Genomic DNA, 25,666 nt, shown 5'->3' with positions numbered 1-25,666 from the left:
CTGTTTGCAGGTTGTGTACCATGTGTGAAGGACAGTGATGGTGATATATTCACATTCCATACCTGGCTGTGACTTTGGGAGGCAGCAGGTGCTTTAACAAACAAGGCTGGGGACCTACTCGATGACTGGGATAGCTCCAGACTCTGGGAATAATACCAGGAAGACAAAATAACCAAAGGTCCCTAATGTCCTAATGTTATATCCTGGCAGGATATGTTATATATATATATATATATATATATCTATATATATATATCTATATATATAATATATATATATATCTGTATATATATATCTGCATATATATATATATATAATGTTATATCCTGGCAGGAGAAAAAAAGGGAAACCTGCAGCAGCATCTCTGGAATGTCAGGTGCAGCAAAGAATAGGAGAGTGAGCAAGAGAAGGGACGATGGCTGGACTTCAGCATCCCAGGGGGGAGCCTGAGCCCCACAGTGTATAGAGGTGCAATTTTGGGACTCTATAGAGCAGTAGGGTTCCAGGCATATATATCCACATCTATATCATCTATATACCTATCTGCTAACTTCAGTAAAACCAAGGACCCAAAACCAAATTACTTTTATTTTTATTTCTTATTTTGATTTTTGGGTCACACCCAGCAGTGCTCAGGGGTTACTCCTGGCTCTATGCTCAGATATTGCTCCTGGCAGACTCGGGGGACCATATGGGATGCTGAGATTTGAACCACCAACCTTCTACATGCAAGGCAAATGCCTTACCTCCATGCTATCTCTCCAGTCCAAATCACTTTTATTCTTATCATTATCTTATAACCCTGATAAATAACACCACACATGAAGAAAGGAATCAGTTCAGAAGCATTGTTGGAGTGAAATGTCACCACTTCTGAGTGGCTGGGAGTGTGTGGAGGGCCTCCTGTCTGGTGACAGCTCTCTTGGGGCCAAATATCTGCCACTGACCTAGTCTCCTGTCTCCACCCCTGTACTAAATCCTCAGCCACCTCCTCCTTCTCTTACTCTCCTAATTTAACTTACCTCTTGAATCTTTTACTTCTTGAATTCTTTTTTTATTTTTCCTTTTTGAGCCTTACGTGGTATGGCTCGGGTTTCACCTCTAGAAGGGCTGAGGGACCAGATGGTGTTGGAGACTGAATTCTGGGCTGTCACAAGCAATCACAACACTTACACTTACAGCCTTTCAGCCCTTTCCCTGGCCTTAAATCTTTTGTTTTGTTTTGTTTTTGTGTCACATCTGGCAGTGCTCTGGTTACTCCTGGCTCTACACTCAGAAATCACTCCTGGCAGGCTCAGGGGGACCATATGGGATGCTGGGATTCGAACCACCGTCTTTCTGCATTCAAGGCAAATGCCTTACCTCCATGCTATCTCTCCAGCCCAAATCTTTTTCTAATACAGTGAATATTGAAGCTTCTGGGAAGCTCAGATTAATGTTTCAACTGATCATATTCAAGAACCTGAATTTACAGGAATCTTCCTAGCCATTTTCTTTTTTTTGGGTGGGGAAGAAATTAAGTATGTGAGGCTTCTTTTCTTTTTCTTTCTTTTTCTTTCTTTTTTTTTTTTTTTGTTTTATTTTTTGTTTTTTTTTGGATTTTGGTTTTTGGGCCACACCCAGAGGTGCTCAGGGGTTACTCCTGGTTGTCTGCTCAGAAATAGCTCCTGGCAGGCACGGGGGACCATATGGGACACCAGGATTCAAACCAACCACCTTTGGTCCTGGATCGGCTGCTTGCAAGGCAAATGCTGCTGTGCTATCTCTCCGGGCCCATGAGGCTTCTTTTCGACAGGAGCATGGTTTCCTTTTGCTGCTGGACTTGACATCCTCGTCGCCACCTCCTTCTCCTTTTTCAGTGTTGCCCGTGCAGAGTCCAGTGTACCTCCAGGACATGGAAACTATCATCTGCCACTGCCCATTCTTATCCCAAGTACCCCAGGCCTTTCTGCAGAAGGCAGGCAAGTTCTCTCTTGGAGGCAAAACTCCCCCAAGATGATGGAGGTTGGAGCCAAGCCATCCCCTCTGGCTCTGACCACTTTAGCTGTCCAGTGCCAGCAGGTTAAAGAAACCCTTCAGGCCAATGAGAAAGACAAACTGCCAGAACTGAGGCTCAAAAAGCCCCTGATGGATTTCAGCAGATTTCAGAGGGTGCTAAGCTTTCATCTGGACACCCATCCCCTGCTATGAGCCAGGGCACTGCAAACAATTGCCCTTTCCTGGCAGCCCAGATGAACCAGACAGGTAGTAGTGTCTTCCATAAGCCAGTTTCGAGCTTCAAGAGAACGTGCAGAGGAGAGGCATGCCGCGAAGAAAGAAGTGTGCTCAGACCTCTGAGAATCCCACTATGGTCACTGTGAAGGCTGATGATGGATGGGGAGTAGAGAGGATTTGCTCCAGAACTTGTAGGATATCATGCTGAAGCAAAAGCCAGAAAGAGTGTCACATCTCCTTCAAGATAACTTGCAAATGGAGCTGGAGCGATAGCACAGTGGTAAGGTGTTTGCCTTACATATGGCTAACCCAGGAGTCTGCCAGGAGCGATTTTTGAGCACAGAGCTAGAAGTGACCTCTGATTGTCGCTGGGCTGTGGCCCAAAAACTAAAATAAATAAATGGTTTTTTGTTGTTGTTGGTTTTTGTTGTTTTTTTTAGGGGGGGTGCACACCAGTTGACGCTCAGGGGTTACTATGAGCTCAGAAATAGTTCCTGGCTTGGGGGACCATTTGAGCGCATGCAAGGCAAGCGCCCTACTGCTTGCACCACTGCTCTGGTCCAATAAATGTATTTTTTCTGGGGGGGGGTTGGGTTTTTGGTCACACCAGCAGCGCTCAGGGGTTACTCCTGGCTCTATGCTCAGAAATCGCTCCTGGCAGTCTTGGGGGTCCATATGGGATGCAGGTATTCGAACCACCGTCTTTCTGCATGCAAAGCAAATGCCCTACATCCATGCTATCTCTCTGGCAATAACTGCTTGTTTTTAAAATATAACTTGGGGGCCAGAACGATGGCGCAAGCAGTAAGGCGTCTGCCTTGCCTGCGCTAGCCTAGGACACTGCGGTTCGATTCCCCAGCATCTCATATGGTCCCCCCGAAGCTAGAAGCAATTTTTGAGTGCATAGCCAGGAGTAACCCCTGAGCTTCACCAGGTGTAGCCCAAAAACCAAAAAAAAATTAAAAAATAAAAAAAATAACATGCCAAGATCTGTTTCTACATTTTAATGATTGTTTCTTCAGGAAGAAAATTGATAAGGAAAAAAAACCAACCACACTTACTGAGTTTTTTTTGTTTTGTTTTGTTTTTTGTTTTTTGGGTTTTTTTGGTCTTTGGGTCACACGTGGCAGCACTCAGGGGTTACACACCTGGCAACAAGTCAGGCATTACTCCTGGCTCTACACTTAGAAATCACTCCTGGCAGGCTCGAGGGACCATATGGGATGCTGGGATTCGAACCACCATCCTTCTGCATGCAAGGCAAATGCCTTACCTCCATGATATCTCTCAGGCCCTCTTACCGAACTGTGAATACAGAGGGCACATATCTTCCCCATGGCAGATGACTATTCTGATCACCAAAAAGCAGGTGTCAGTTTGGTGCAGCAACAACTACCTAGGAATGAGTCGCCACCCTCAGATGTGTGGGGCAGTCATGGAGACTTTGAAGCAGTTTGGTGCTGGAGCGGGTAGTACTAGAAACATTTCTGGGACAGCAAATTTCACATGGATGTGGAACAGAAACTGTCTGACCTTCATGGGAAAGATACAGAACTTTGTTTTCCTCCTGCTTTGTGGCCAACGACTCCACCCTCTATACTCTGGCTAAAATGAAGCCGAACTGTGAGATTTATTCCAACCACGCCTCCATGATCCAAGGGATTCGGAATAGTGGAGTGTCAATACATCTTCTGCCACAATGACGCCAGCCACCTCCAAGAACTGCTGCAGAGATTATACCCCTTGGTCACCAAGATCTTTGCATTTGAAACTGTCCACTCAATGGATGGGGCAGTGTGTCCACTGGAAGAGCTGTGTGATATGGTCCAGGACCTTTGCGGAGGAGGTCCATGCAGTGTGGCTGTAGGGGCACCAATGCAGAGGAATTAGCAATTGGGATGGCAATCATGCCCAAAATAGACATTTCTGGAACACTTCGCAAAGCCTTTTGGATGTGCCAGAGGATACATAGCCAGTACAAGCTCCCTGGTAGACACAGTCCGGTTCTATGCAGCGGGATTCATCCTCATGATCTCCCTGCCACCCATGCTACTGGCCAGAGCCCTAGAGTCTGTGAATCCTGAAGCACGCCGAGGGACAGGACCTTTGCTGCTGGGCACCAGCTCAACGTCAAACTCATGATGCAGATGCTGATGGATGCCAGCCTTCCAGTGGTCCACTGTCCCAGTCACATCATCCCTGTTCAGGTTGCTGATGCTGCTAAAACCCTGGAAGTCTGTGACGAGCTGATGAGCAGACAGAACATTTATACCCAAGCAATCAACTATCCCATCGTGGGGCCGGAGCAATGGCGCAGTAGTAGGGCATGTGCCTTGCACTCGGCTGATCCAGGACGAACCTCAGTTTGATCTCTGTTATCCCATATGGTCCCCTGAACCAGGAGTGATTTCTGAGCGTTTAGCCATGGGTAACCCTCTGAGCATCACCATGTGTGGCCCAAAAACTTAGACAACAACCACAAGAAACTATCCCATCGTGCCTCACCACACCCCACAGATGATGAGCAACTTCCTGGACAATTTGCTGGCCACCTGGCAGTGAGTGGGCCTGGAACTCAAGCCCGCATTTCTCCGCGAGTGCAACTTCTGCAGGAGATCTCTGCATTTTGAAGTGATGAGTGAGAGAGAGAAGTCCTACTTCTTAGGCATGAGCAAGTTGGTGTCTGCTCAGACCTGAGCATGCCATGATCATCTTCACTCCACCTGCACCCAGCCAGAGTCACATAGTCTCCAGAACTGTCTTTATATGTGAATTAAATGATATCAAATTTAGTCTTTAAAGAAAATATAATAAAAAAAAGAAAATATAATCCTGGGCCCGGAGAGATAGCACAGCGGCGTTTTGCCTTGCAAGCAGCCGATCTAGGACCAAAGGTGGTTGGTTGGAATCCCCGGTGTCCCATATGGTCCCCTGTGCTGCCAGGAGCTATTCTGAGCAGACAGCCAGGAGTAACTCCTGAGCACCTCTGGGGGTGGCCCAAAAACCAAAAAAAAAAAAAAATATATATATATATTATATATATATATATATATAAAATCCTGAAACAAATTCTTGTTTTATGTGATGAAATAAAAAAGAAAAGAAATGTAATGTGTGGTTTCTTAGCTCTACATATGAATATATTGATAAAACTTAAGGAATACACCAAAATTTATTTCACCCACCATGTTCATAGTTTTAAAATTAGTGTTTGAGGGCTGCGAGAGAATATCACAGTAGGCATTTGCCTTGCCAAATAGCCAATCCAGAACCTAAGGATGGTTGGTTCGAATACCCGGTGTTCTCATATAGTCCCCCGTGCCTGCCAGGAGCTATTTCTGAGCAGACAGCCAGGAGTAACTCCTGAGCACCGCCGGGGTGTGGACACAAAAACCAAAAAAATAAAAATAAATAGTGTTTGAGGGATGGAGAGATAGCACAGCAGTAGGGCTTTTGCCTTGCACGTGGCAGACCCAGGATGACCTGGATTCCATTTCTGGCATCCTATATAGTCCCCCGAGCCTACCAGGAGCGAAGGAGCGAATTCTAAGTGCTGAGCAGGAATAACCACTGACTGCTGCGCCAGGTGTGGCCCAAAAAACAACACAACAAATAATGTTTGAATGTATTACATGAGTAAGCATTTTATGCTAGACCTTTCTGTATAGTCTTTTTATTAGAAGTTAGGTGTCTTTCCATTTGTGAAATGATTCATGACACTAATTTTTATCATTATTTTGTTTATATAATTTTCTTTTCTTTTTTCAATTAGGGAAAAACTTGTAACATATTTTGTCAAGAGGTATTCTATATTTGACTATTTAAAAATATCCAGGTTTTTTCCTCCTAACAGATGCTTATTCAGGACTTGTCAAATGAAGAATTAAGGCACCGTCTCAGTTGAAACTTTAGAGGTAGGTAATCTGACTCATCTGCAATTTTGTATTTGAATAAATCACTGATGTGTTAAAGCCATACTGAAACCATCTGGGAGGAAAAATAACGGCTTTCAAGATGATGTGATAAGGTGTTGCAGTGGTGCATAAGGCTGGCCTAGGCTCTATTCTTGGCACCACATTTAGTTTCCTGAGCCCTGCCAAGAGTGATCCCAGAGTTGCAAAGCCAGGAGTAAGCCCTGAGCACTGCCGGAATTTTTGTTTGTGACAAAATGTTTGTGATGAGTCATAGGCTCATCCTCTTACTCGCTCCTGTGCCTCATACTCCTGACAGCTCATAGAAGTTGTTGATGTATGAGCTAAAGCAATAGTATAGTGGAGAGTTGTTTTGGATGTAGCTGATCCTTATTCGATTCCTAGCATCCCATATAGTACCCCCCAGCCCACCAGGAGTGATTTCGGAGTGCAGAACCAGCAGTAAGCCTTGAGTTCCCCTGGGTGTGGCCCAAAAGTTTTTGTTCTAAATAAACATATCAACTAGTTCTCCTTGCAGGTCTCAAATCCATATCTTCCATATCTCCTTCTTGCTCCCCTATACCATATGGGGGAAGAGAGCTTGTAAATCAGAAGATCAGAAAGGCTGCTGGTGGGTGTAGAGGGGAGAGAGACAGGAGAGATGAGGAGAGAGAGACAGAGAGGAGGGAGAGGGAGGAAGGAAGGAAGGAAGGAAGGAAGGAAGGAGGAAGGAAGGAAGGAAGGAGGAAGGAAGGAAGGAAGGGGAAGAGACAGTGAGAGATTAAGAGGAAGAGAGTGAGAGACAGACAGGAAGGAGAGTAACGAGGAAGAGAGACAGAGAATGAGAAGAGAGAGGGAGAGACAGTGAGAGAGGAAGAGGGAGAAAGAGACAGAGTAAGAGAGGAAGAGGGAGAGAGAGTAAGCTAGAGAAAAAAAAGAGAGGAAAAGAGAAATATTATTGTTGTTGCCTGGATCCTCTTCCCGGGTGTTTGTCCACATTTCTCTCAGCTCAAACTTGTTTTGACTGGGCCCACCCTCCCTCCTCTAAGGATCCACTCACAGATATTCAGCTTCACATTAGGGGTGCTGGCTTAGGACATGCACATAGGTTCTGGAACTGTACTCTTCAAACAACAACAGCTAATGGAAGCATGTGGGTAATCATGACCTTATTTCATATGAACTAAAGACGTTTCTTAAATTTTAGGCTGCAGGACCTAGAGGAATGAAAGTGAGGGACTGGGCTCATAGTCAGAGATTTGGGGGGGGGTATTTGTTTTGTTTGGGGGTTATATCTGGCAATGATCAGGGGCTACTCCTAGCAGTGCTCAGGGGAAAATATGGGCTACTAGGAATTGAACTGGTATCCCATCCCACCCTTATAGTCAGATATGATTTGAGCATGCAGCCCTTTATTTCAGCCTGTATGGGCCACATCTAAGCCTGGAGAGATTTTCCATCCTATTGGTAAGGTCACTGAGTCACAGCATTGAGGGATGGTGTTTCAGTGGACAAGGACCTGCCTGGTATGTGGGAGGCTATAAAGTGCTCCCGCATCACCAAATGTGATCTCTGGCACTACAAGAGTGATGCCCAGTGTGCAAAAGTCTCCACATCACAATGACAAAGGGAAGGAAACAGGAATAAGCAACCCTACTCCACCCACTGGGCATGCTAAACTTAAAGATTCCTTGTTGGGGAGGAATTAATTTTATTTCTGTTCTTAGGAGATAGAAATATTAAAAACTGAGCTTGAAGCATTTCAAAGACAACTGGAAGGAAAAGAGGAAGCACTGAAAATTCTTCAAAAGTATGGTAAGAAAACTCCCTAGAACAATTCATTTTACTTTTTAAATTTTGGATCACACCTCTAAGTGCTCAAGGGCTTACTCCTGTTTCTGTACTCAAGAGATCGCTCTTATTATTAATTTTTTGGTTTTTTTGGTTTTTTGGGTCACATCCAGTGGCGCTCAGGGGTTACTCCTGGCTCTACGCTCCAAAATTGCTCCTGGCAGGCTTGGGGGACCCTTATGGGATGCCGGGATTCAAATCACTGTCCTTCTGCATGCAAGGCAAACACATACCTCCAGGCTATAAGAGAACACTTTTGGTGGAATTGTTGAGGGGGGGTCACATATGGTTTTGAAGATTGAATCTGGGTTGGCCATGCAAGGCAATATATGACTCAGTGGGCTATATCTTTGGCCTAGCTTTAGCTTTTAAAACAAAAGCTTGTAGTGCTTATGAATGTAATTGTGTATGTAGTGTTTTTGATTTTTGTTTTTAGGTATTAAGTGGCTCAGGGCATAAGGCGTCTGCCTTGCGCGCACTAGCCTAGGACAGACCGCGGTTAGATACTCTGGCGTCCATATGGTCCCCCAAGTCAGGAGCGATTTCTGAGTGCATAGCCAGGTGTAACCCCTGAGTGTCACCAGGTGTGGCCAAAAAACAAAACAAAATAAAACAAAAAATTTTAAATTTAGTTGAAAAGCTAATTACATGCCATTAATTTCACTTACGTTAAGCAGTTAACTTTTACTAAACTTAGAGGTGCGCAATCACGGTCTTAGTAGAACATTTCTTTTTTTAATTTTTTAATTTTTTTTGGTTTTTGGGCCACACCCGGTGACACTCAGAAGTCACTCCTGGCTATGAGCTCAGAAATCACCCCTGACTTGGGGCACCATATGGGACGCCGGGGAATCTAACCTCGGTCCATTGCACTCAAAGCAGACATCTTACCTCTTTGCGCCACCACTCTGGCCCCTCATCTATGGATTTTAAGAAAAATTAAAGATGGGCCAGAGAGATAGCATGGAGGTAGAGCATTTGCCTTGCATGCAGAAGGATGGTGATTCAAATCCCGGCATCCCATATGGTCCCCTGAGCCTGCCAGGAGTGATTTCTGAGCATAGAGCCAGGAGTAACACCTGAACACTGCCAGGTGTGACCTCCCCCCCCCCAAAAAAAAAAAAGAAAAATTAAAGACATTATTGTAATAAGACCCAGAGACAATAAAGTAAAGGGCTGGAAGGGTCAGAAGGATCAGCTCACAATTTGAAGCTCATCACAAAATGTGGTGAATGCTGCTAAGGAAATAACTACATTAACAACTGTAGCATTAAATAATTAACGATGGAGCTGGATGGAGGTGGATGCCATCCCAGGCCACGTGGCTCCGCAACCCCCATCTAGCTGGCGGTCCCCAGGCCCAGGTGACTGGCGGATCAGACTCACTCACAGGCATCAGGAAGCATCAACTTTATTCATCCCTATTCACCACGTGTGGTTTCTATCATAACCTTTCAAGTACAGCCATTGTTTGCTAGCCCTGCCTCTTAACTCCTTTCAGCCATCTTCCCTTTGGGCTCCATGCTGGTCCAAGACCAGAACGCAGAGACCCAAAAGCAGAGAGCCCAGCAGGGCAAACAGCTAATCCCCTGGCTCAAAGGTTTATCTACCTATTCCAAGACCCCTCCCAGGAATGGGCGGGGTCTTGCAAGTAAGGTCACACATAATATCTGGTTTCCAAGACCCCTCCCAGAAATGGGTGGGTCTCAGGTAGCTACACCTAGATCCAGGGTGGAGTTACATTTCCCCCTTCTTTGAAATATAAAAGAGCCTTTTGTAATTCTGACTCCACCTTTAGCCAAGGTGAGTTAATATTTTCATGCAGCAACGTAATAAAGTGAAAAATAACATACCAGCCCTTTTCTTGCCAGGAGTGATTTCTGAGCTCAGAGCCAGGAATAACCTCTGAGCATTACCTCCAGATGTGACCCAAAATGGAAAAAAAAAAGGTAAACTTTGGGGTCAAGTAATAGCACAGCAGGTAGGGCATTTGTCTTGCACACGGCTCATGGAGGTTTGATCCCTGGTATCCCTAAAATCTTCCAGGAGTAATTTCTGAGTGCATAGCCAGAAGTAAGCCCTGAGAGGTATCATACGAGTATAATCCCCTGCAAAAAAAAAAAAAAAAAAAGTAAACTTTGCCCTGTGTGTAGGTATGATTGGAAATTTAATTTGAACCCAACATGATTCATATTTTTTAGGCTGTATTGGACAAAGCCACCAGTCATACCCAGTCAGTTGCTTCAAAAAACCATGGAACAAAAGAGATCCTTGGAAAAGGTATTTGCCAGTTTTAGCAGATTCCTTCATCTGGGTAACTTTCATATCGGATCCCTTCACCCCTCCTTAGCACTGGTCTCTTGGTATCTTCGATCCCAGACAGTATCATGGACAAAAGATCAAGGTCCCTTCTGTGCCCCCATTTTATACAGAGGGGGGCTGTCAATTCTACTATTCTATGTTGCTATTTTTTGTTTGCTTGCTTTTTTGTTTTTGGATCACACCCGGCAATGCTCCAGGGGTTACTCCTGGCTCCAGGCTCAGAAATCACTCCTGGCAGGCTCAGGGGACCATATGGATGCCAGGGATTCGAACTACTGTCCTTCCGCATGCAAAGCAAATGCCCCTACCTCCATGCTATTTCTCCGGTCTCCTACTTTTTTTTCTTTTGTTTTTTATGGGCCACAGCTAGTGATGATTAGGACTTCCTTTGCAGAGATCACTCCTGGTGGGGTTCCGGGAACAATATGTGGTGGTGGTGCTCAAACCCAGGTTGGCTACATGCAAGACAAGTGCCTTAACCAGTCTTCTAACTGGAAAGCCAGTCTCTGCTTTTTCTTTATGTTGCTGCTGGCAGAACGCTCTCTTTCCTTCCATAGTATCTATGACACTTTTGACAGCCACACCTTGGCAATGTCTTGTGTCTCTTCCTGGACATGAGTTGCCGGGAACAGCCTTCCTAAATTTTGCCTGTAAGGCTTACGAGGGTTAGCAGCAATGAGAAATCTAAGTGCAGACTAGGACTTTTCGTTGAAGAGGAATCAATCTGATCCACTCCCCCTAAATCTATTTGATGATAAACCTTGGCAATGCTAATCTCTCTATGTGCTAAAGCAACAGGGGATATGCTCATAGATGTCACAGACTTGGAGCGAACTTTAGTTTTGCTCTTTAACTTATTTCTGTGAAATGACGAAGTTGACTTTTTTTTTGTGTGTGATTGCTATTCTTATGCTGAAGTCCCTTATTGGTAGTGATTTTCCATGACTATTCTATTTTCTTCTATAGGAAATAAATGCTCTGCAGTGGGAAATAGAATTTGATCAGAATAGATTTAAAAATATAGAGGACTCTTGGACCCAAAAATATGACAGGTTTGTATATTAATAGTATGTGTTTTATATTTTGGAAATATTTATTTTGAAATCTTTAAAATGTGTGTATTATTGAAGAGATAGCGCCAAGGGTAGAGCACACATACCTTGCGTGTCCAACGTCCCAAAGTTTTTTTGTTTTTTGGTTTTTTTTTTTTTTGGTTTTTGGGCCACGCCTGGCGGTGCTCAGGAGTTACTCCTGGCTGTCTGCTCAGAAATAGCTCCTGGCAGGCGCGGGGGACCCTATGGGACCGGGATTCGAACCAACCACCTTTGGTCCTGGATCAGCTGCTTGCAAGGCAAATGCTGCTGTGCTATCTCTCCAGGCCCCCAACGCCCCAAGTTTGGTCCCTGACACAATGTGGCTAGGTGTGGCCTCTGAGCATAGCCACCTTGTCAACCACTATTAGGCTAACATCACTCCTAGGAGCCCCAACACTGCTGAGGAGGACCCCATGTAAGGAATTTTGTGTGTGATTTCAATGTAGCTTAGGCTTTCTCCTCTGAGCTAACCAGAAGTATTATAAACTTCTTCCGGGAGATAGCTCCAAAAGTGAAAAGGTGCCTCTAGTTCTCGAGGTCTTGACTTTTTTTTTTTTTTTTTTTTTTGGTTTTTGGGCCACACCCGGCGGCGGTGATCAGGAGTTACTCCTGGCTATCTGCTCAGAAATAGCTCCTGGCAGGCACGGGGGATCATATGGGAAGCCAGGATTCGAACCAAGCACCTTAGGTCCTGGTTTGGCTGCTTGCAAGGCAAAAAGCCCTGTGCTATCTCCTCCAGCCCCGAGGTCTTGACTTTTGATCACTGTTCACTTAGCTATTCATTGCCAAAAGGTCCTATCTGAGGACTCTCTCTCTCTCTCTCTCTCTCTCTCTCTCTCTCTCTCTCTCTTACTTTCTCTCTCTCGCTCTCTCACTCTCTCTCTCTCTCTCACACACACACACTCACACACACTCACATAGTCTGTCAGTCTTTCTCCCACTCTTCTTTTTTTATTTTGTTTTTTTGTGGGTTTTTTTTTTTTTTGAGACACACCAGGTGGCTCTCAGGGATTATTCCTGGTTTTGTGCTCAGAAATCGCTCCTGGGAGGCTCTGGGGACCATATGGAATGCCAGGAATCAAACCCAGGTCCATCAAGGCAAAATGCCCTACTGCTGCGCTATCTCTCTACTCCCTCTCACTCTTCTTTCTGTCATTCACCTACCAAATAACCCACCAATCTTCTATCTTGTTTATTATGTACTACTACGTATTCCTCTATTTCTCTATTTTAAAACTTTGAGGCCAGAGGCCAGAGCGATAGCACAGTGAGTAGCTGTTCGCCTTCCATGCAGCCAACCCGGATTTGATCTCCGACATCCCATATGGTTCCCTGAGCCTATCAGGAGTAAATTCTGAGTGTAGTGCCAGGGAGTAACCATGATTGTTGCAGGCTGTGTCCCTCCCCACAACCCCCCCCAAAAAAAAAACCTATTGAGTCTAGGGGCAGAAGTGACTGCACAGCAGGTAGAGCGTTTGTCTTGCACACTGCTGACCAGGTTCAATCCCTGGCACCTCATATAATCCCCGATCCTTCCAGGATTAAATTCTTAGTGCAGAGCCAGATGTAACTTATGGGCACTGCCAGTTGTGGCCCAAAAACCAAAACTCACGGGGTCGGAGAGATAGCATGGAGGTAAGGCATTTGCCTTGCATGCAGAAGGTTGGTGGTTCGAATCCCGGCATTCCATATGGTCTCCCGAGCCTGCCAGGGGCGATTTCTGAAAGTAGAGCCAGGAGTAACCCTTGAGCGCTGCTGGGTGTGACCCAAAAACCAAAAAATATATGTATTTTTTTTATTTTTTATATATATATTTTTTTGGTAAAGAGATCATCTCTGGGTCCCCTTGCAGTGACTCAGCCAACCACGTTGCAGTTCAATGTGAGGCTCAAGGATGCAATGTGAGGGATTACCCAGGCCACACCCAGCTGTGCTTGGGGACCTTCAGAGTTGTAGGCTTGGTGGATCTTGTGGGTCAGGGATAGAAGATGGGTTGACCACATGCAAACTTCCTTAAGCCCTATATAGTTTCTGGCCTGTAAAGTATTTTCTTTTTAAGCTCCTTCCAGCAGTGTTCAAGGGCTTTTGTAGCTCTGTGCTCAGGGGCTGCTCCAAGTGGCACTTGAGATCAAATTCAGATCTCCCACATTCAAAGCTTGTATTCAGCCTTGTGAGTTCTCTCTCTGGCTGGGAGAAGGCCACAGCCAGTTGTGGCTCAGGGCTTCTTCTGGCTTTGCACTGAAGGACCACTCCTAGTGGTGCGTAGGATGGTACTAGAGATAGGAAAATTATAATTTGGGCTTTTGTGTTCTAAAAAGTGTATAAAAATTCTCTGAAGTGTGAATGCTTTTAGTGATTTGGAAGGGTACTTTTTCCCAGGCTAAACTGTGAAAATGCAGTCCTCAAGGAAACTTTGAACTGAAAACAGAAGAAGTTAAAATGCTAAAGTCTGAAAATGCAAGTAAGTGAAGTGTATTTTGATGATTTTGATAAAGTTATAGTTAAGGGATTATTCTCTAATGTACAGTGAATAAGGCACATGTCCTGCACACACAACTGACCCTGGGTTATTACTCAGCAACACACATGGTCCCTTGAGGACTGACCCCTATCTTAAGCACAGAACCAGAAGCAAGGTCCTGAGTACTATAGACTGTGGCCCAAAACCAAAATGTTCTTCCCTCTTAGATCAGTGTCTTTGTTTGTTTTGTTCTGAACCACATCCAGCAGTACTAACTTATTCCAGGCTTTTGTGCTCAGGGGGTCACTCCTGGCAAGACTGGGGGAACCATATGGGATGTTGTGGGAATCAAACCCAATCAGCCTTGTGCAAGGCAAGAGCCCTAATTTCTGTATCATTTCTTTTTTTTTTTTTTTTTTTTTTTTTTTTTTTTTTTTGGTTTTTGGGCCACACCCAGCGTTGCTCAGGGTTACTCTGGCTGTCTGCTCAGAAATAGCTCCTGGCAGCACGGGGACCATATGGGACACCGGGACTCGAACCAACCACACTTTGGTCCTGGATCGGCTGCTTGCAAGGCAAACGCCGCTGTGCTATCTCTCCGGGCCCTCTGTATCATTTCTAAAGCTCGTAGGGAAACTTTCTTACAATTATAGAAAAGGGACTGGAAAGATAACTCAAAGGGCTAGAGTATAAAGTTTGGTTTCCCAAGCACTACCAGACATGACCACACCTAAAAAAATCTATTTAAAAAAATTAATCGGGTCCGGAGAGATAGCACAGTGGCGTTTGCCTGCAAGCAGCTGATCCAGGACCAAAGGTGGTTGGTTCGAATCCCGGTGTCCCATATGGTCCCCCGTGCCTGCCAGGAGCTATTTCTGAGCAGACAGCCAGGAGTAACCCCTGAGCACCGCTGGGTGTCCCCCTCCAAAACAAAAAAAACAAAACAAAACAAATTAATCTAGGGGCCGGAGCAGTGGTGCAGTGGTAGGGGGTTTGCCTTGAACATGCTAACCTAGGATGGATCGTGGTTCCATCCCCTCGTGTCCCATATGGTCTCCAAAGCAAGAGCTATTTCTGAGCCTATAGCCAGGAATAACCCCTGAGGGTCACCAGGTGTGACCCCAAAAACCCAAAAAAAAAAAAATCTATTAAAAATAATGACATTCTAGGCTGGAGATAGAGTATAGGGGTTAACGTGTTTTTCCTTGTATGTGGATGACCCTAATTAGAATCTTGGACTCCGTATGGTCCCCTAAGCCCCACAAGGCATGATCCCTGAGCACAGAGCCACAAACAAACCCTGAGCACTGCTGGGTGTAGCCCCAAATAAAAAAACAATGATTATAATAATATAATTTTGGGAGCAGGAAAGACAGTACAGAGGTACTATAATGCAGTACTTTTTTGTTTTGTTTTGTTTTTTGTTTTTTGGGCCACACACGGCAGTGCTCAGGGGTTACTCCTGGCTGTCTGCTCAGAAATAGCTCCTGGCAGGCACGGGGGACCATATGGGACACCGGGATTCGAAACCAACCAACCTTTGGTCCTCGATCGGCTGCTTGCAAGGCAAACACTGCTGTGCTATCTCTCCGGGCCCTAATGCAGTACCTTGTATGCAGTCATCCTAGATTCAATCCCTGACATCCCTTATGGTCCCCAGTGTACTACCCAGGAGAAATTCCTGAGTGCAGAGCCAGGAGTAAACCCTGAAACACCTCTGGATATGGCTTCCTATTTAATGACATTTTATTTAATGTATGGGTTTTATCTCACTCAATTCCTACTGGTCTATCAGGGGGGTGCACAGATTTCTTGGGTGTTCTTGGGTGTTCTCATATGCCTCATTTATAAGAAATGAGTACATGATGTTGGGCAACTAAGTGCAGATATGAGGCCTCTAAGCTAATACTTTATTCTATGGCCCTTCCTAGTTTTGAATCAACACTATTTGGAAACTCTTGCCATGCTTGATATCAAACAGCAAAAGATGACTGAAGAGCATATGTGTCATGACCAAGTGGCCTCACAGAGGTTCCCAGTCTGGAGGTAGGTGAGCAGGTCTGAACATTGGATGGCAGGAACATTTCTGACTTTCCCTTCCTTTCTACCTCTACCCCATGCTCCAAACTTGAGCACTAGTTTGGCCACTGAAAGTGGATTTGGGGAAGAAGATATTAGTCAGCCCTTCTGCCCTGGGCACCAGATTCTCCATAGAGGTCAAGGGGACAGATGCTACTTCTCATTCCTCTGGTCTCCTCTACATTGCCCAAGTCTTGTTTGTTGTGCCTTAATCAAGGTGCAACTTTTAGGGTCCTTTCATAGGTTACTTTTTCTGCTTCTTCTGGTGATCTTGTAAGAAACAAATGGTTTTTTGGCCTCTGTTGAACAGAAGAGGACACTATACTCAAATCAGTTCAACTTCTGTCCCAAAGTGATATATAAGTGTTATGTTATTACATTGGTGGAGCCAGATTTAGACAAGATCTGTGGACATGTTACTGATTGCTTGCTGAGATGTTAAATGTCTTACAAGGTACAAATTTTAAAATATCTTCAAGCTTCTATGAAGTAAGTTGGACTGGGATGTGGCTCAGTTGGAGGTTATGTTTGAGACCCTAGGTTTAATTCCTAGCATCAAACAGAAAAAAGAAACAAGCAGGTAATCCAAGAAATAAGTGCACTAAGAAAAAAACTAGTGCCCTGTGAAATTAAAGGAGCAACCTTTTTTTTTGTTTTTGTTTTGTGTTTCTGTTTGTTTTTGGGCCATACCTGGCAGTGTTCAGAGGTTACTCCTGGCTCCATACTCAGAAATAGCTCCAGGCAGACTCAGGGGACCATATGGGATGCCAGGAATCGAACCCAGGTCCATCCTGGGTCAGCTGCATGCAAGGCAAATGATCTACCGACCTATGACCTATGATCTAACCCTTCTGTGCTATCTCTCCAGCCTCTGAGCAACCACTTTTGTTATCGGAAAAACCAACAGGGTCACTTCAGAGAAGAGCAATATTTGCTATTATAAACAAACATTATCCTTTGTAAGTGCCAGGAAGAGGTTCTAAGGGCTCTACAGAGTCCAAGACATTGAATTCTCACAACTCTCCTGTAAAGTGTGTATTCTCCCCATTTACAGAAGAGGTTAAAAAAATAGGCAGAGGGACCAGAGAGATAGCATGGAGGTAAAGCATTTTCCTTGCATGCAGAAGGATGGTGGTTCGAATCCCGGCAATCCCATATGGCTCCCTGAGCTTGCCAGGAGTGATTTCTGAGCATTGAGCCAAATAAACCCCCTGAGTGCTGCCAGGTGTGACCCAAAACCAAAAATAAATAAATAAATAAATAAATAAATAAATAAATAAATAAAATAAATAGGCAAAGAGTAATACAGCAAAGGACCCAAAGTTGCATGACTACTAATTGCTAACTAGGATTAAATTAATTTTTGGTTTGGAGACAATCAGTGCTCAGGGGCTATTCTTGGCTTGGTTTTAGGGGTCACTCTCAGCAGTGCTGAGGGAATCATGCAGTGCCTGGAATCAAATCTGAGCCTTCTGAATGCAAACATGTGCTCAGCCACTGAGCTTTCTTTCTCTTCAACCTGACTGACTTTAGAATTGAAGGTTTTATTTTATTTTATTTTTTATTACCATCTTATACTTCCTGGGTCGAAAAATTAGTAAAATAGCCACAAACGAGTAAGAAGCAACTAAAAGCTAAAAAAAAAAAAAAAAAAAAAGGGCATTATTATGGTCTTGAATAGATCCTGAAGCTAAAATTAAAAGGTAAAATTTGTTTTATTTAGAAACACTTGCAAAAGTTTGCTTTTATTATTGGTTTCCCCAGACCAGGCATAAAATTGTATTTGGAAAAAATTTATAGGGGCAGTTATCATGGGTATGAAAATACCAATGTGCCATGCAGCCACTACATATTTATAACTTGTTTTGGGTCACATCTGGCAATGTTCAGGGCTTACTCCTGACTCTATACTCAGAGATTAGACCTATGGTGCTCTGGGGCCATATTGGATGCCAGAAATGGAACCAGAGTCAGTCACATGCAAGGCAGGACAGACAGACAGACATCTTACATGCTGTACTCTCTCTTGCTCCATAATTATAATTAGAACTGAAAACTAGCTATGTGCTTAACAATTACCTTTGACATGTAAAAGAATTTTCTGAAACAAACCTTTCTAAATAGAGACAGTTTCCTAAGAAACTCTAAAATAGGTTAGTAGGGGTCAGAGAGATAGTCCAGGGATTAAGGAATCTAATCCTCAGCATTACATCTGATCACCAAGCACCACAGTGGTCATTCAAGTGCAGACCATGAAAGCCTTAAGCACTGCCTGGTAGGTTTCAGCCACAAGTAGTTACTTTAAGAGCCAGCTGCTGGGGCAGGTGAGATGGTGCTAGAGGTAAGGTATCTGCCTTGCAAGCACTAGCCAAGGAAGGACCGCGGTTCGATCCCCTGGTGTCCCATATGCCCTCTCCCAAGCCAGGGGCAATTTCTAAGCGCTTAGCCAGGAGTAACCCCTGAGCATCAAACGGGTGTCCCCTCCCCAAAAAAAAAGAGCCAGCTGCTTATTCAGTAGGAACTGCAACCCATTAAGCCATCTTTATCTCTCTTGCACAGTTATATTATTTTAGGAGCATAAGGATAATTGTTTTCCTCCTTGATATTAAAATTACTCATCAGGGTCCAGAGAGATAGCACAGTGGTAGGGTGTTTGCTTTGCAGGAGGGTGGGTGTGAATAATTTAGACCACATCCTAGGGGTCATGGGATAATTCTGACTCTGTGTTTGGGGTCACTCCTGGTGGATTTCTCGTGCTAGGGAATGTAACTATGTCTCATGTAAAACGTGTGTACATCCCAGTGATACCCAACAGCTATTCCTGGATCAGTGCTCAAGAGTGACTCTGGTGGTGCTTGAGGATCCATGCAGTTCTAAGATTGAACCAGGGTCAGTCACATGCGAAGCAAGTGCCTTATCCCATCCTAGTTCTCTGACTTCCCAATTCACCATTTCTAAGCATGCAACTCATGGCAGGAACCAGCAGTAATGAACGCTGCAGCAAGATCAACCCAGTCACAGGAACTGCATGTTGTAGACATTAATCTAGTTAATAATCAAAGCATTTGGAAACTGGTACCAGAATCAAAGTTTTTCCAGTCTTGTTTGTTTGTTTGTTTTTTGGGACACACTGGTGACCCTCAGGTGTTACTCCTGGCTGTGAGCTCAGAAATTGCCCCTGGTTTGGGAGGGACAATATGGAACAACAAGGGACTGAACCGAGGTCCGTTCTAGATCAGCTGTGTGCAAGGCAAACTCCCTACTGCTGTGCTATAGCTCTGGCCCATTTTTCCCAGTCTTTTTTGTTTTTTATTTTTTGGGCCATACCCAGTGTTACTCAGAGGTTACTCAAGCTTTGCATTCAGGAATTACTCCTGGAGGGTTCAAGGGACCATATAAGATGCTGGGGGCTGCGGAGGCCTTGTTAATCAAACCTAGGGGGGTACGGGACTTGGGTAAACCCCAGCACCCCTCTACCGCCTTTGCTCCAGATCTCCAGGGCTTCCCCGGGCCACATGCCTGGGCAAGCGGTGAGTTGGGCCCCTTGGTGGAGCTTGAAGGTACCCTAGGCTTTCCCCCATTATCCATACTATGACTTCAAAGTTAAGGAGTCACATAAAATCTCATGGCTTTAAGTTGCTTTGTGTACTGCTAAGAAATGTTATAATGTCCTACAATCTGGGGACTTGTGGACAAAGTAATTGTACATGAGTTCTGCCTTATTTTCCTTAATGATTTTTTGACTGTAAGTTCAATATTTAGGCATCAGCAAGGGGATTTCTTCTGAGAACTCTGTTTATGGGCGATTGTTCTTTCACTGTAACTTTAACCTTGTCCTCTTTGCATCATTGTTCTCAGAATTAAAAATAAAAAATTAAAAAAAAAAGATGCTTGGGGCACATGCAAAGTAAATACCCTACCCACTGTACTATTGCTCTGACCCTTATAGTTTTTAATCCTTCTCTCACTGTCCTATTTTCTGTTTTCCTTTCCAGTTTCTTGAGATCAGACGCTTGAGTAAGTGTGTGGGTTTGTGTGTGTGAGTGCCTGTGGATGTGTGCTGCCTGGAGACATTCTGGGTAACGAAGTCTTGCCCCTGGGGTTTAAAGCTTGCAGTGCTCGAAGGCTGTCTCTGTCATGGACCAGGAGGGAGTCCCTGTTCCTGTGCGAAAATGGCTGTGTCCACCCAGAAAACGCTTCTTCAGCTCAAACAACAGGTACTATCTGTCTCACCAAAAGAAACCTTCGAAGCTATACAATGCAGTAATTAAATGTTTTCTATGTCACTTTTTCAAAATACCATTATAAGTGTGTAACCACTAAAAGTAGACTTTTCAAAATACATAGTGCAGATTCTTTTTTTGTTTGTTTTCGGGCCACACCGGTGAAGCTCAGGCATTACTCCTGGCTACACATTCAGAAAATGGCCCCTGGCTTGGGGGACCATATGGGATGCCAGGGATCGAACTTTGGTCCGTCCTGGGTCAGCTGCCTGTAAGGCAAACATCCTACAGCTGTGCCATTGCTCTGGCCCACGGTGCAGATTCTTTAATAACGTTTGTCTCTGAAACTTGGAATGTTTGTTCAAAGATTGGTTAAATAATAGTTTGATCAATAATGAAATTATGATTTCTCAGTAAATGGAAGACATTTTTGCAAGCTTTAGTTTCACTTTAACAGTTACAGGCTATGGAACTTCTGATTAAGTCCTTTTGTTGTTGTTGTTTTGATTTGGGGGCCACTCGGAGTGGTGCTCAGGGCTTACTCCTTACCAGAACAAATCTTGGTTGTTCTGACACCAAACTTTCTCTCAAAACCAGCTTCAACTTTCACAGAAAAGTACAGAAGAAGCTTATATAATGGCAGATGCATTCAGAATTGCATTTGAGCAACAACTTATGAGAAAAATGACCAGGCACTAAAATGGACACAAATGGATAAATGTGTGAAAGAACAGCAAAAACGGATCAATGGAAGAAACCTTATTGAGGATGGTAAATATGAAAATGGCAATAACCCAACTGAGTTCAATTGCTTTTGGTTAATACTCAAAGCTATGCATGGTTAACTAATGAAGGAGAATTCAATTGACTTTTACATACAGTTGTGTCTTAAACATCTATCAAGAGTGCTGGGTATTAGCTCCGTGATATAATATTTGCCTCACATATCTGAAACACTGGTTTATACCCTCGCATCCTCTGGGGGAAAATATAGCACTCAGGGAAAACTAAGTGACCTCTGGATGTTGCATAAACACATAAGCTATTCAGATCAACATGACCACTAAGTAATACCTTCTAGGAAGTCTGAGAGTGATTGATTCCCCCAGCAAAATAATTAGGTGACTTTTTTTCTCTTGGTTTCTGTGTTACACCCTGCAATGCTTAGGGACTACTCCCAAATCAGTTCGTGGAGGACTATTGCAGTGCTGAGGGGTTGAAACCAAACCTGTGCCAAGAGTGTCTCTAGCTCAGCCCCTGGAGTCCTCCTAAATAATTTCTATATTCTAAAATATACAATCCTAATTCTGATATCACATTTTAAGTAAAGTTCAGGATAAACAAACATTGTGCAATACAAAATCGAAGTCTTTAGGAGGTGATACCAATTTCATTTTAATAATAAATAATAATTATAATTATATAATATATTATATAATATATTATATAATTATAATTATTATTTGGTTTTTGGGTTACACCCAGCAGCGCTCAGGGGTTACTCCTGGTAGGCTCGGGGAACCATATGGGATGCTGGGATTCGAACCACTGTCCTTCTGCATGCAAGGCCAATGCACTACTTCCATGCTATCTCTCTGGTCCCATCATTTTTATTATTTTTTAAATAGGACATATTAGCAGTAATAGTATTATGGCTCAAGTGCTGTGAATTTTACCTAAACTAACCCCCACCCATATCCATACTGAAATGAGAAGAAGTGACTTAGCAAAGATTATGAAAATCAAAGCAGGGGCCGGGAGCAGCTAATGCACAAAGGGCAGCAGCTCATGCAGAGAGTCTGGGGTTAAGCCTTAACACCAGACACATCCTGAGGCTTCACCAGGTGTACACATGATGTCTTGCAACCCCACTAAGGAGCAGCCTCTGTCCCCTGTTCATAACAAAAATAACTAAAAACAGAAGCAGTAAATGAGAACTTGGAGTAAGGAAAGCAAATCATAAAAGCAATGTATTTAGCAAGTGTCGCCAGGTAAAAAAGGGCAAAAAGAAAAACTTCATTCCTCAACTTGCCTCAAGATATGGTCATGGGCCAGAGAGATAGCATGGAGGTAGAGTGTTTGCCTTGCATGTAGAAGGTCGGTGGTTTGAATTCCGGTATCCCATATGGTTCCCCGAGCCTGCCAGGAGTGATTTCTGAGCGTAGAGCCAGGAGTAACCCTTGAGTGCTGCTGGGTATGACCCTCCCCCCAAAAAAAGATATGGTCCACACTGTTAAAAATTCACTCCCTAAACCACTTTCTGACAGTCTTATTTGAAGCCCACTGAGCAAATATAATGGTTAAGTTCTCAAGTAATCTACATAAACACAAAATCTCTATGACAGTGAAACAATCTCTAGATGTAATATAAATGCATAATCCTTTATGTCTAACTCAAGGTAGGTGATTTAGTAGAAAAATAAGTATATCCATGGATTATAGCCTTTTAGGAATTGATGGGAAAGGACACTTGACCAAGGGCAGCTGATGTGCTGTGTATCTCTCAAGCACATTTATTGCCTCAAAGCTGCAAGTGCCCTGCAAACACCTAAATGCCCTGGTATCTTTGGTCTTCTGCTCTCTTCATCAAGAAGATGATATTAATGGAAAAACAAAACCAAAAACAACACTTACATACTCTAGGAGAAGAGGTAAGTAAATAGGACTGGGCCCATTCATTCCTGCATCATTCAGGACATGCCTGCAAAGGTGAGCCACCAGCATGGGGTAGTTGGAAACACCCTTCAGAGCTAGGACAGTGAAGCTCCACGTGTTCTCAATCATCCAGAGGCAGAAATACAGACTTATGTGGAATCTCTTCATCTTGCAGAAATACAGACTTATGTGAATCTCTTTATCTCATGTCTGCCATTTAGTAAATGATCTGAGCCTCCATTTTCAAGAAAGATTTTAGATTGGGGCTGAAAATGCTTGCCTTGCATCTTGCCAGCCCGTTTGTTCCCTGGCACCAGGATATGATTCTCCAGGCTTACCGGGGAGCACTCCTGAGACAGGAATAGCCCCTGAACACTACCTACACAGAGTGGTCAAAACATGCTCTATACACACCATCTGCATATTTTTTCAGATTGTTCTGAAAACTAGGGTTTTCAAGGTTGTTTTTTGTTTGTTTGTCTTGTCCTTATTTTAAGGTGCTGGGATTAAACTATTAGTATCCACATAGGGGTAGGTAGTTCTATTTCTGAGCCATGTTCTTGCCTCAGCTAAATTTCCATGTTCCAATTTTAGAATTACCATCACCAAGGAGTAAGAAACTTTTGGGCAGAAAACTATGGAGTATGTTCCCCTAAAGACAACAGTTCTAAGAGAAATGAAGGCCAGGACCATCTCAAGAAGTCCTTAAGATGCTAGTAGATTTGGTTAGTATCTTTGCTTTTTGTTAGAACTTGTGATGAAATATTTTTAACTTCCTATCATTCTATGCTTGCCTTTATGTCTTTTTCCCCACTTAGATCCATTCTCTAGAGTCGAGATATTTATCTCCTTCACCTCATGCATATCCTTCCCACATCTCAAATCCATGTTCTTCCTCTACACATTTAAAAATATATTTCTATGGGCTGGAGAGATAGCATGGAGGTAGGGTGTTTGCCTTTCCTGCAGAAAGACGGTGGTTCGAATCCCAGAATTCCCATATGGTCCCCCGAGCCTGTCAAGGGTGATTTCTGAGCGTAAAGCCAGGAGTAACCCCTGAGCGCTGCTGGGTGTGAACCTCCCCCACCAAAAAAAAAAAAAAAAAAACCCCTTCTACATCTCTAGGAGCCAGAGATATAATACAGGGATAAGGCACTTTCCTGGCATAGCAAATGACCCTGGTTCGATTTCAGGCATCACATATGGTCTCTCAAGCACTGCTAGGAGTAATCCTGAGCATGCCAGGTGTGGTTAAAAACAAAACAAAACTAACTAAATAAAAATCTGCCTCTAGGGAGATAGCATAGTGGTAGAGCATTTGCCTTGCATGCAAGCTAACCTAGGATGGACCTGGATTTGAATCCTGGCATGCCATATAGTCCCCTGAACTTGCCAGGAGTGATTTCTGAGTACAGAGCCAGGAGTAAACCCTGAGCACTGTTGGGTGTGGCCTAAAAACCCAAACCAAACCAACCAAACTGCCTCTGAAAAAGAGGGCACTTGCCATTATTAAAGCAGGCATTCTCACCTAATCTACATATATTCTACATATACAAGACTGTCTTTTCAGAATTTTTTTAAGTATTAGGATGTTTCATCACATATTTCTTTAATAATTATCACGACCTTTGTTTTTGGGTCACACCGGTGGTGCTCAGAAATTGCTCCTGGCAGGCACGGGGGACTGGATAGGATGCCGGGATTCGAACCACCATCCATCCTGGATTGGCTGTGTGCAAGGCAAATGTCCTGCCACTGTGCGATCTCTCCAGCCTGAAGTCAGTTCTCTTAAAACAATTTCAACAGCCACTAAACTGATTCTCATAAGAACATACTAATTTCATTTAAATTTTTTTTTTTTTTGGTTTTTGGGCCACACCGGTGATGCTCAGGGGTTACTCCTGGCTATGCACTCAGAAATCACTCCTGGCTTGGGGGACTATTTGGGATGCCAGGGGATCGAACCACTGTCCGTCCTAGGTAAGGGGTATGCAAGGCAAATGCCCTACGCTTGTGCACCACTCCAGCCCCTGAACATACTAATTTTAAAAAGAGCATGGCCGGGGGCCGGGAAGGTGGCATTAGAGGTAAGGTGTCTGCCTTGCAAGCGCTAGGTAGGACGGACTGCGGTTCGATCCCCCGATGTCCCATATGGTCCCCCCAAGTCAGGGGCGATTTCTGAGTGCATCGCCAGGAGTACCCCCTGAGCGTCAAAATGGGTGTGGCTCAAAACAAACAAACAAACAAAAAAAGAGCTTGGCCGGAGAGGTAGCACAGTGATAAGGGCTTTTGCCTTGCATGTGGCTGACTCAAGACAGACCTCGGTTCAACCCGGCATCCCATATGGTCCCTTTGCATACTTACATATACACATAGAAATTCTCTGTCTCTGCTATTTCTTTCTCTTCAGATGGACTTATGACATTTTTAATAAAATGAATGCTATTTTGTGTTCTTAAAAATTCTCGTTAATGTGCATTAGAATGCTTAGGAATCATGGGTTAATTCATTTAAATTAACCAAAGAATGAATTTCTGTATTATGCAGTTGAATGATAAAGAAGAAGCACTGGCTCATCAAAGAAAAGTCAGTTATATGCTTGCTCGGGCACTGGAAGACAAAAAACTGCACCCTCCAAGAAAATGAAGGAAAAAATTCTATGAAAGAGAATTTTCCATTCCAACTCCCTGGCAGAAAACTTCAGACTTCTCCATTTTGCCTGGCCCTATCATTTAGGTGTTCCGGTTTTTAATTCTACTGCCTGTATTTGTTCAATTCGGCACCTTTACACAGATCAAAACTACCCAAGAACTCTTAAAAGAACCTGTTCTTTGCCATCAAGTATAATGTTCTGAA

General features: G+C 43.8%; 1 protein-coding gene across 1 annotated transcript in view; it reads left to right on the top strand.

Moving 5' to 3' along the window:
* CCDC125 (coiled-coil domain containing 125) overlaps window positions 1–25,666 on the top strand; it is a 26,567-nt gene extending 901 nt beyond the window's left edge. The window contains 20 exon segments of the mRNA XM_049769069.1: window positions 2,425–2,439; window positions 4,476–4,533; window positions 6,068–6,115; window positions 6,117–6,128; window positions 7,853–7,935; window positions 8,973–8,976; window positions 10,178–10,216; window positions 10,218–10,256; window positions 11,265–11,350; window positions 13,772–13,806; window positions 13,809–13,853; window positions 15,785–15,870; window positions 20,003–20,149; window positions 20,753–20,831; window positions 20,834–20,926; window positions 22,799–22,806; window positions 25,358–25,429; window positions 25,431–25,488; window positions 25,491–25,529; window positions 25,532–25,666. Of these exon segments, the coding sequence (XP_049625026.1) occupies window positions 2,425–2,439; window positions 4,476–4,533; window positions 6,068–6,115; window positions 6,117–6,128; window positions 7,853–7,935; window positions 8,973–8,976; window positions 10,178–10,216; window positions 10,218–10,256; window positions 11,265–11,350; window positions 13,772–13,806; window positions 13,809–13,853; window positions 15,785–15,870; window positions 20,003–20,149; window positions 20,753–20,831; window positions 20,834–20,926; window positions 22,799–22,806; window positions 25,358–25,429; window positions 25,431–25,488; window positions 25,491–25,529; window positions 25,532–25,665 (1,180 nt within the window). The 3' untranslated portion in view covers window position 25,666.

The sequence above is a fragment of the Suncus etruscus genome, chromosome 2 (genome assembly GCF_024139225.1).
Source record: "Suncus etruscus isolate mSunEtr1 chromosome 2, mSunEtr1.pri.cur, whole genome shotgun sequence".
In the NCBI taxonomy this organism is placed as follows: domain Eukaryota; kingdom Metazoa; phylum Chordata; class Mammalia; order Eulipotyphla; family Soricidae; genus Suncus; species Suncus etruscus.
The sequence above is the reverse complement of the archived record's forward strand: the minus strand, read 5'-3'. Positions and strand labels throughout refer to the sequence as shown.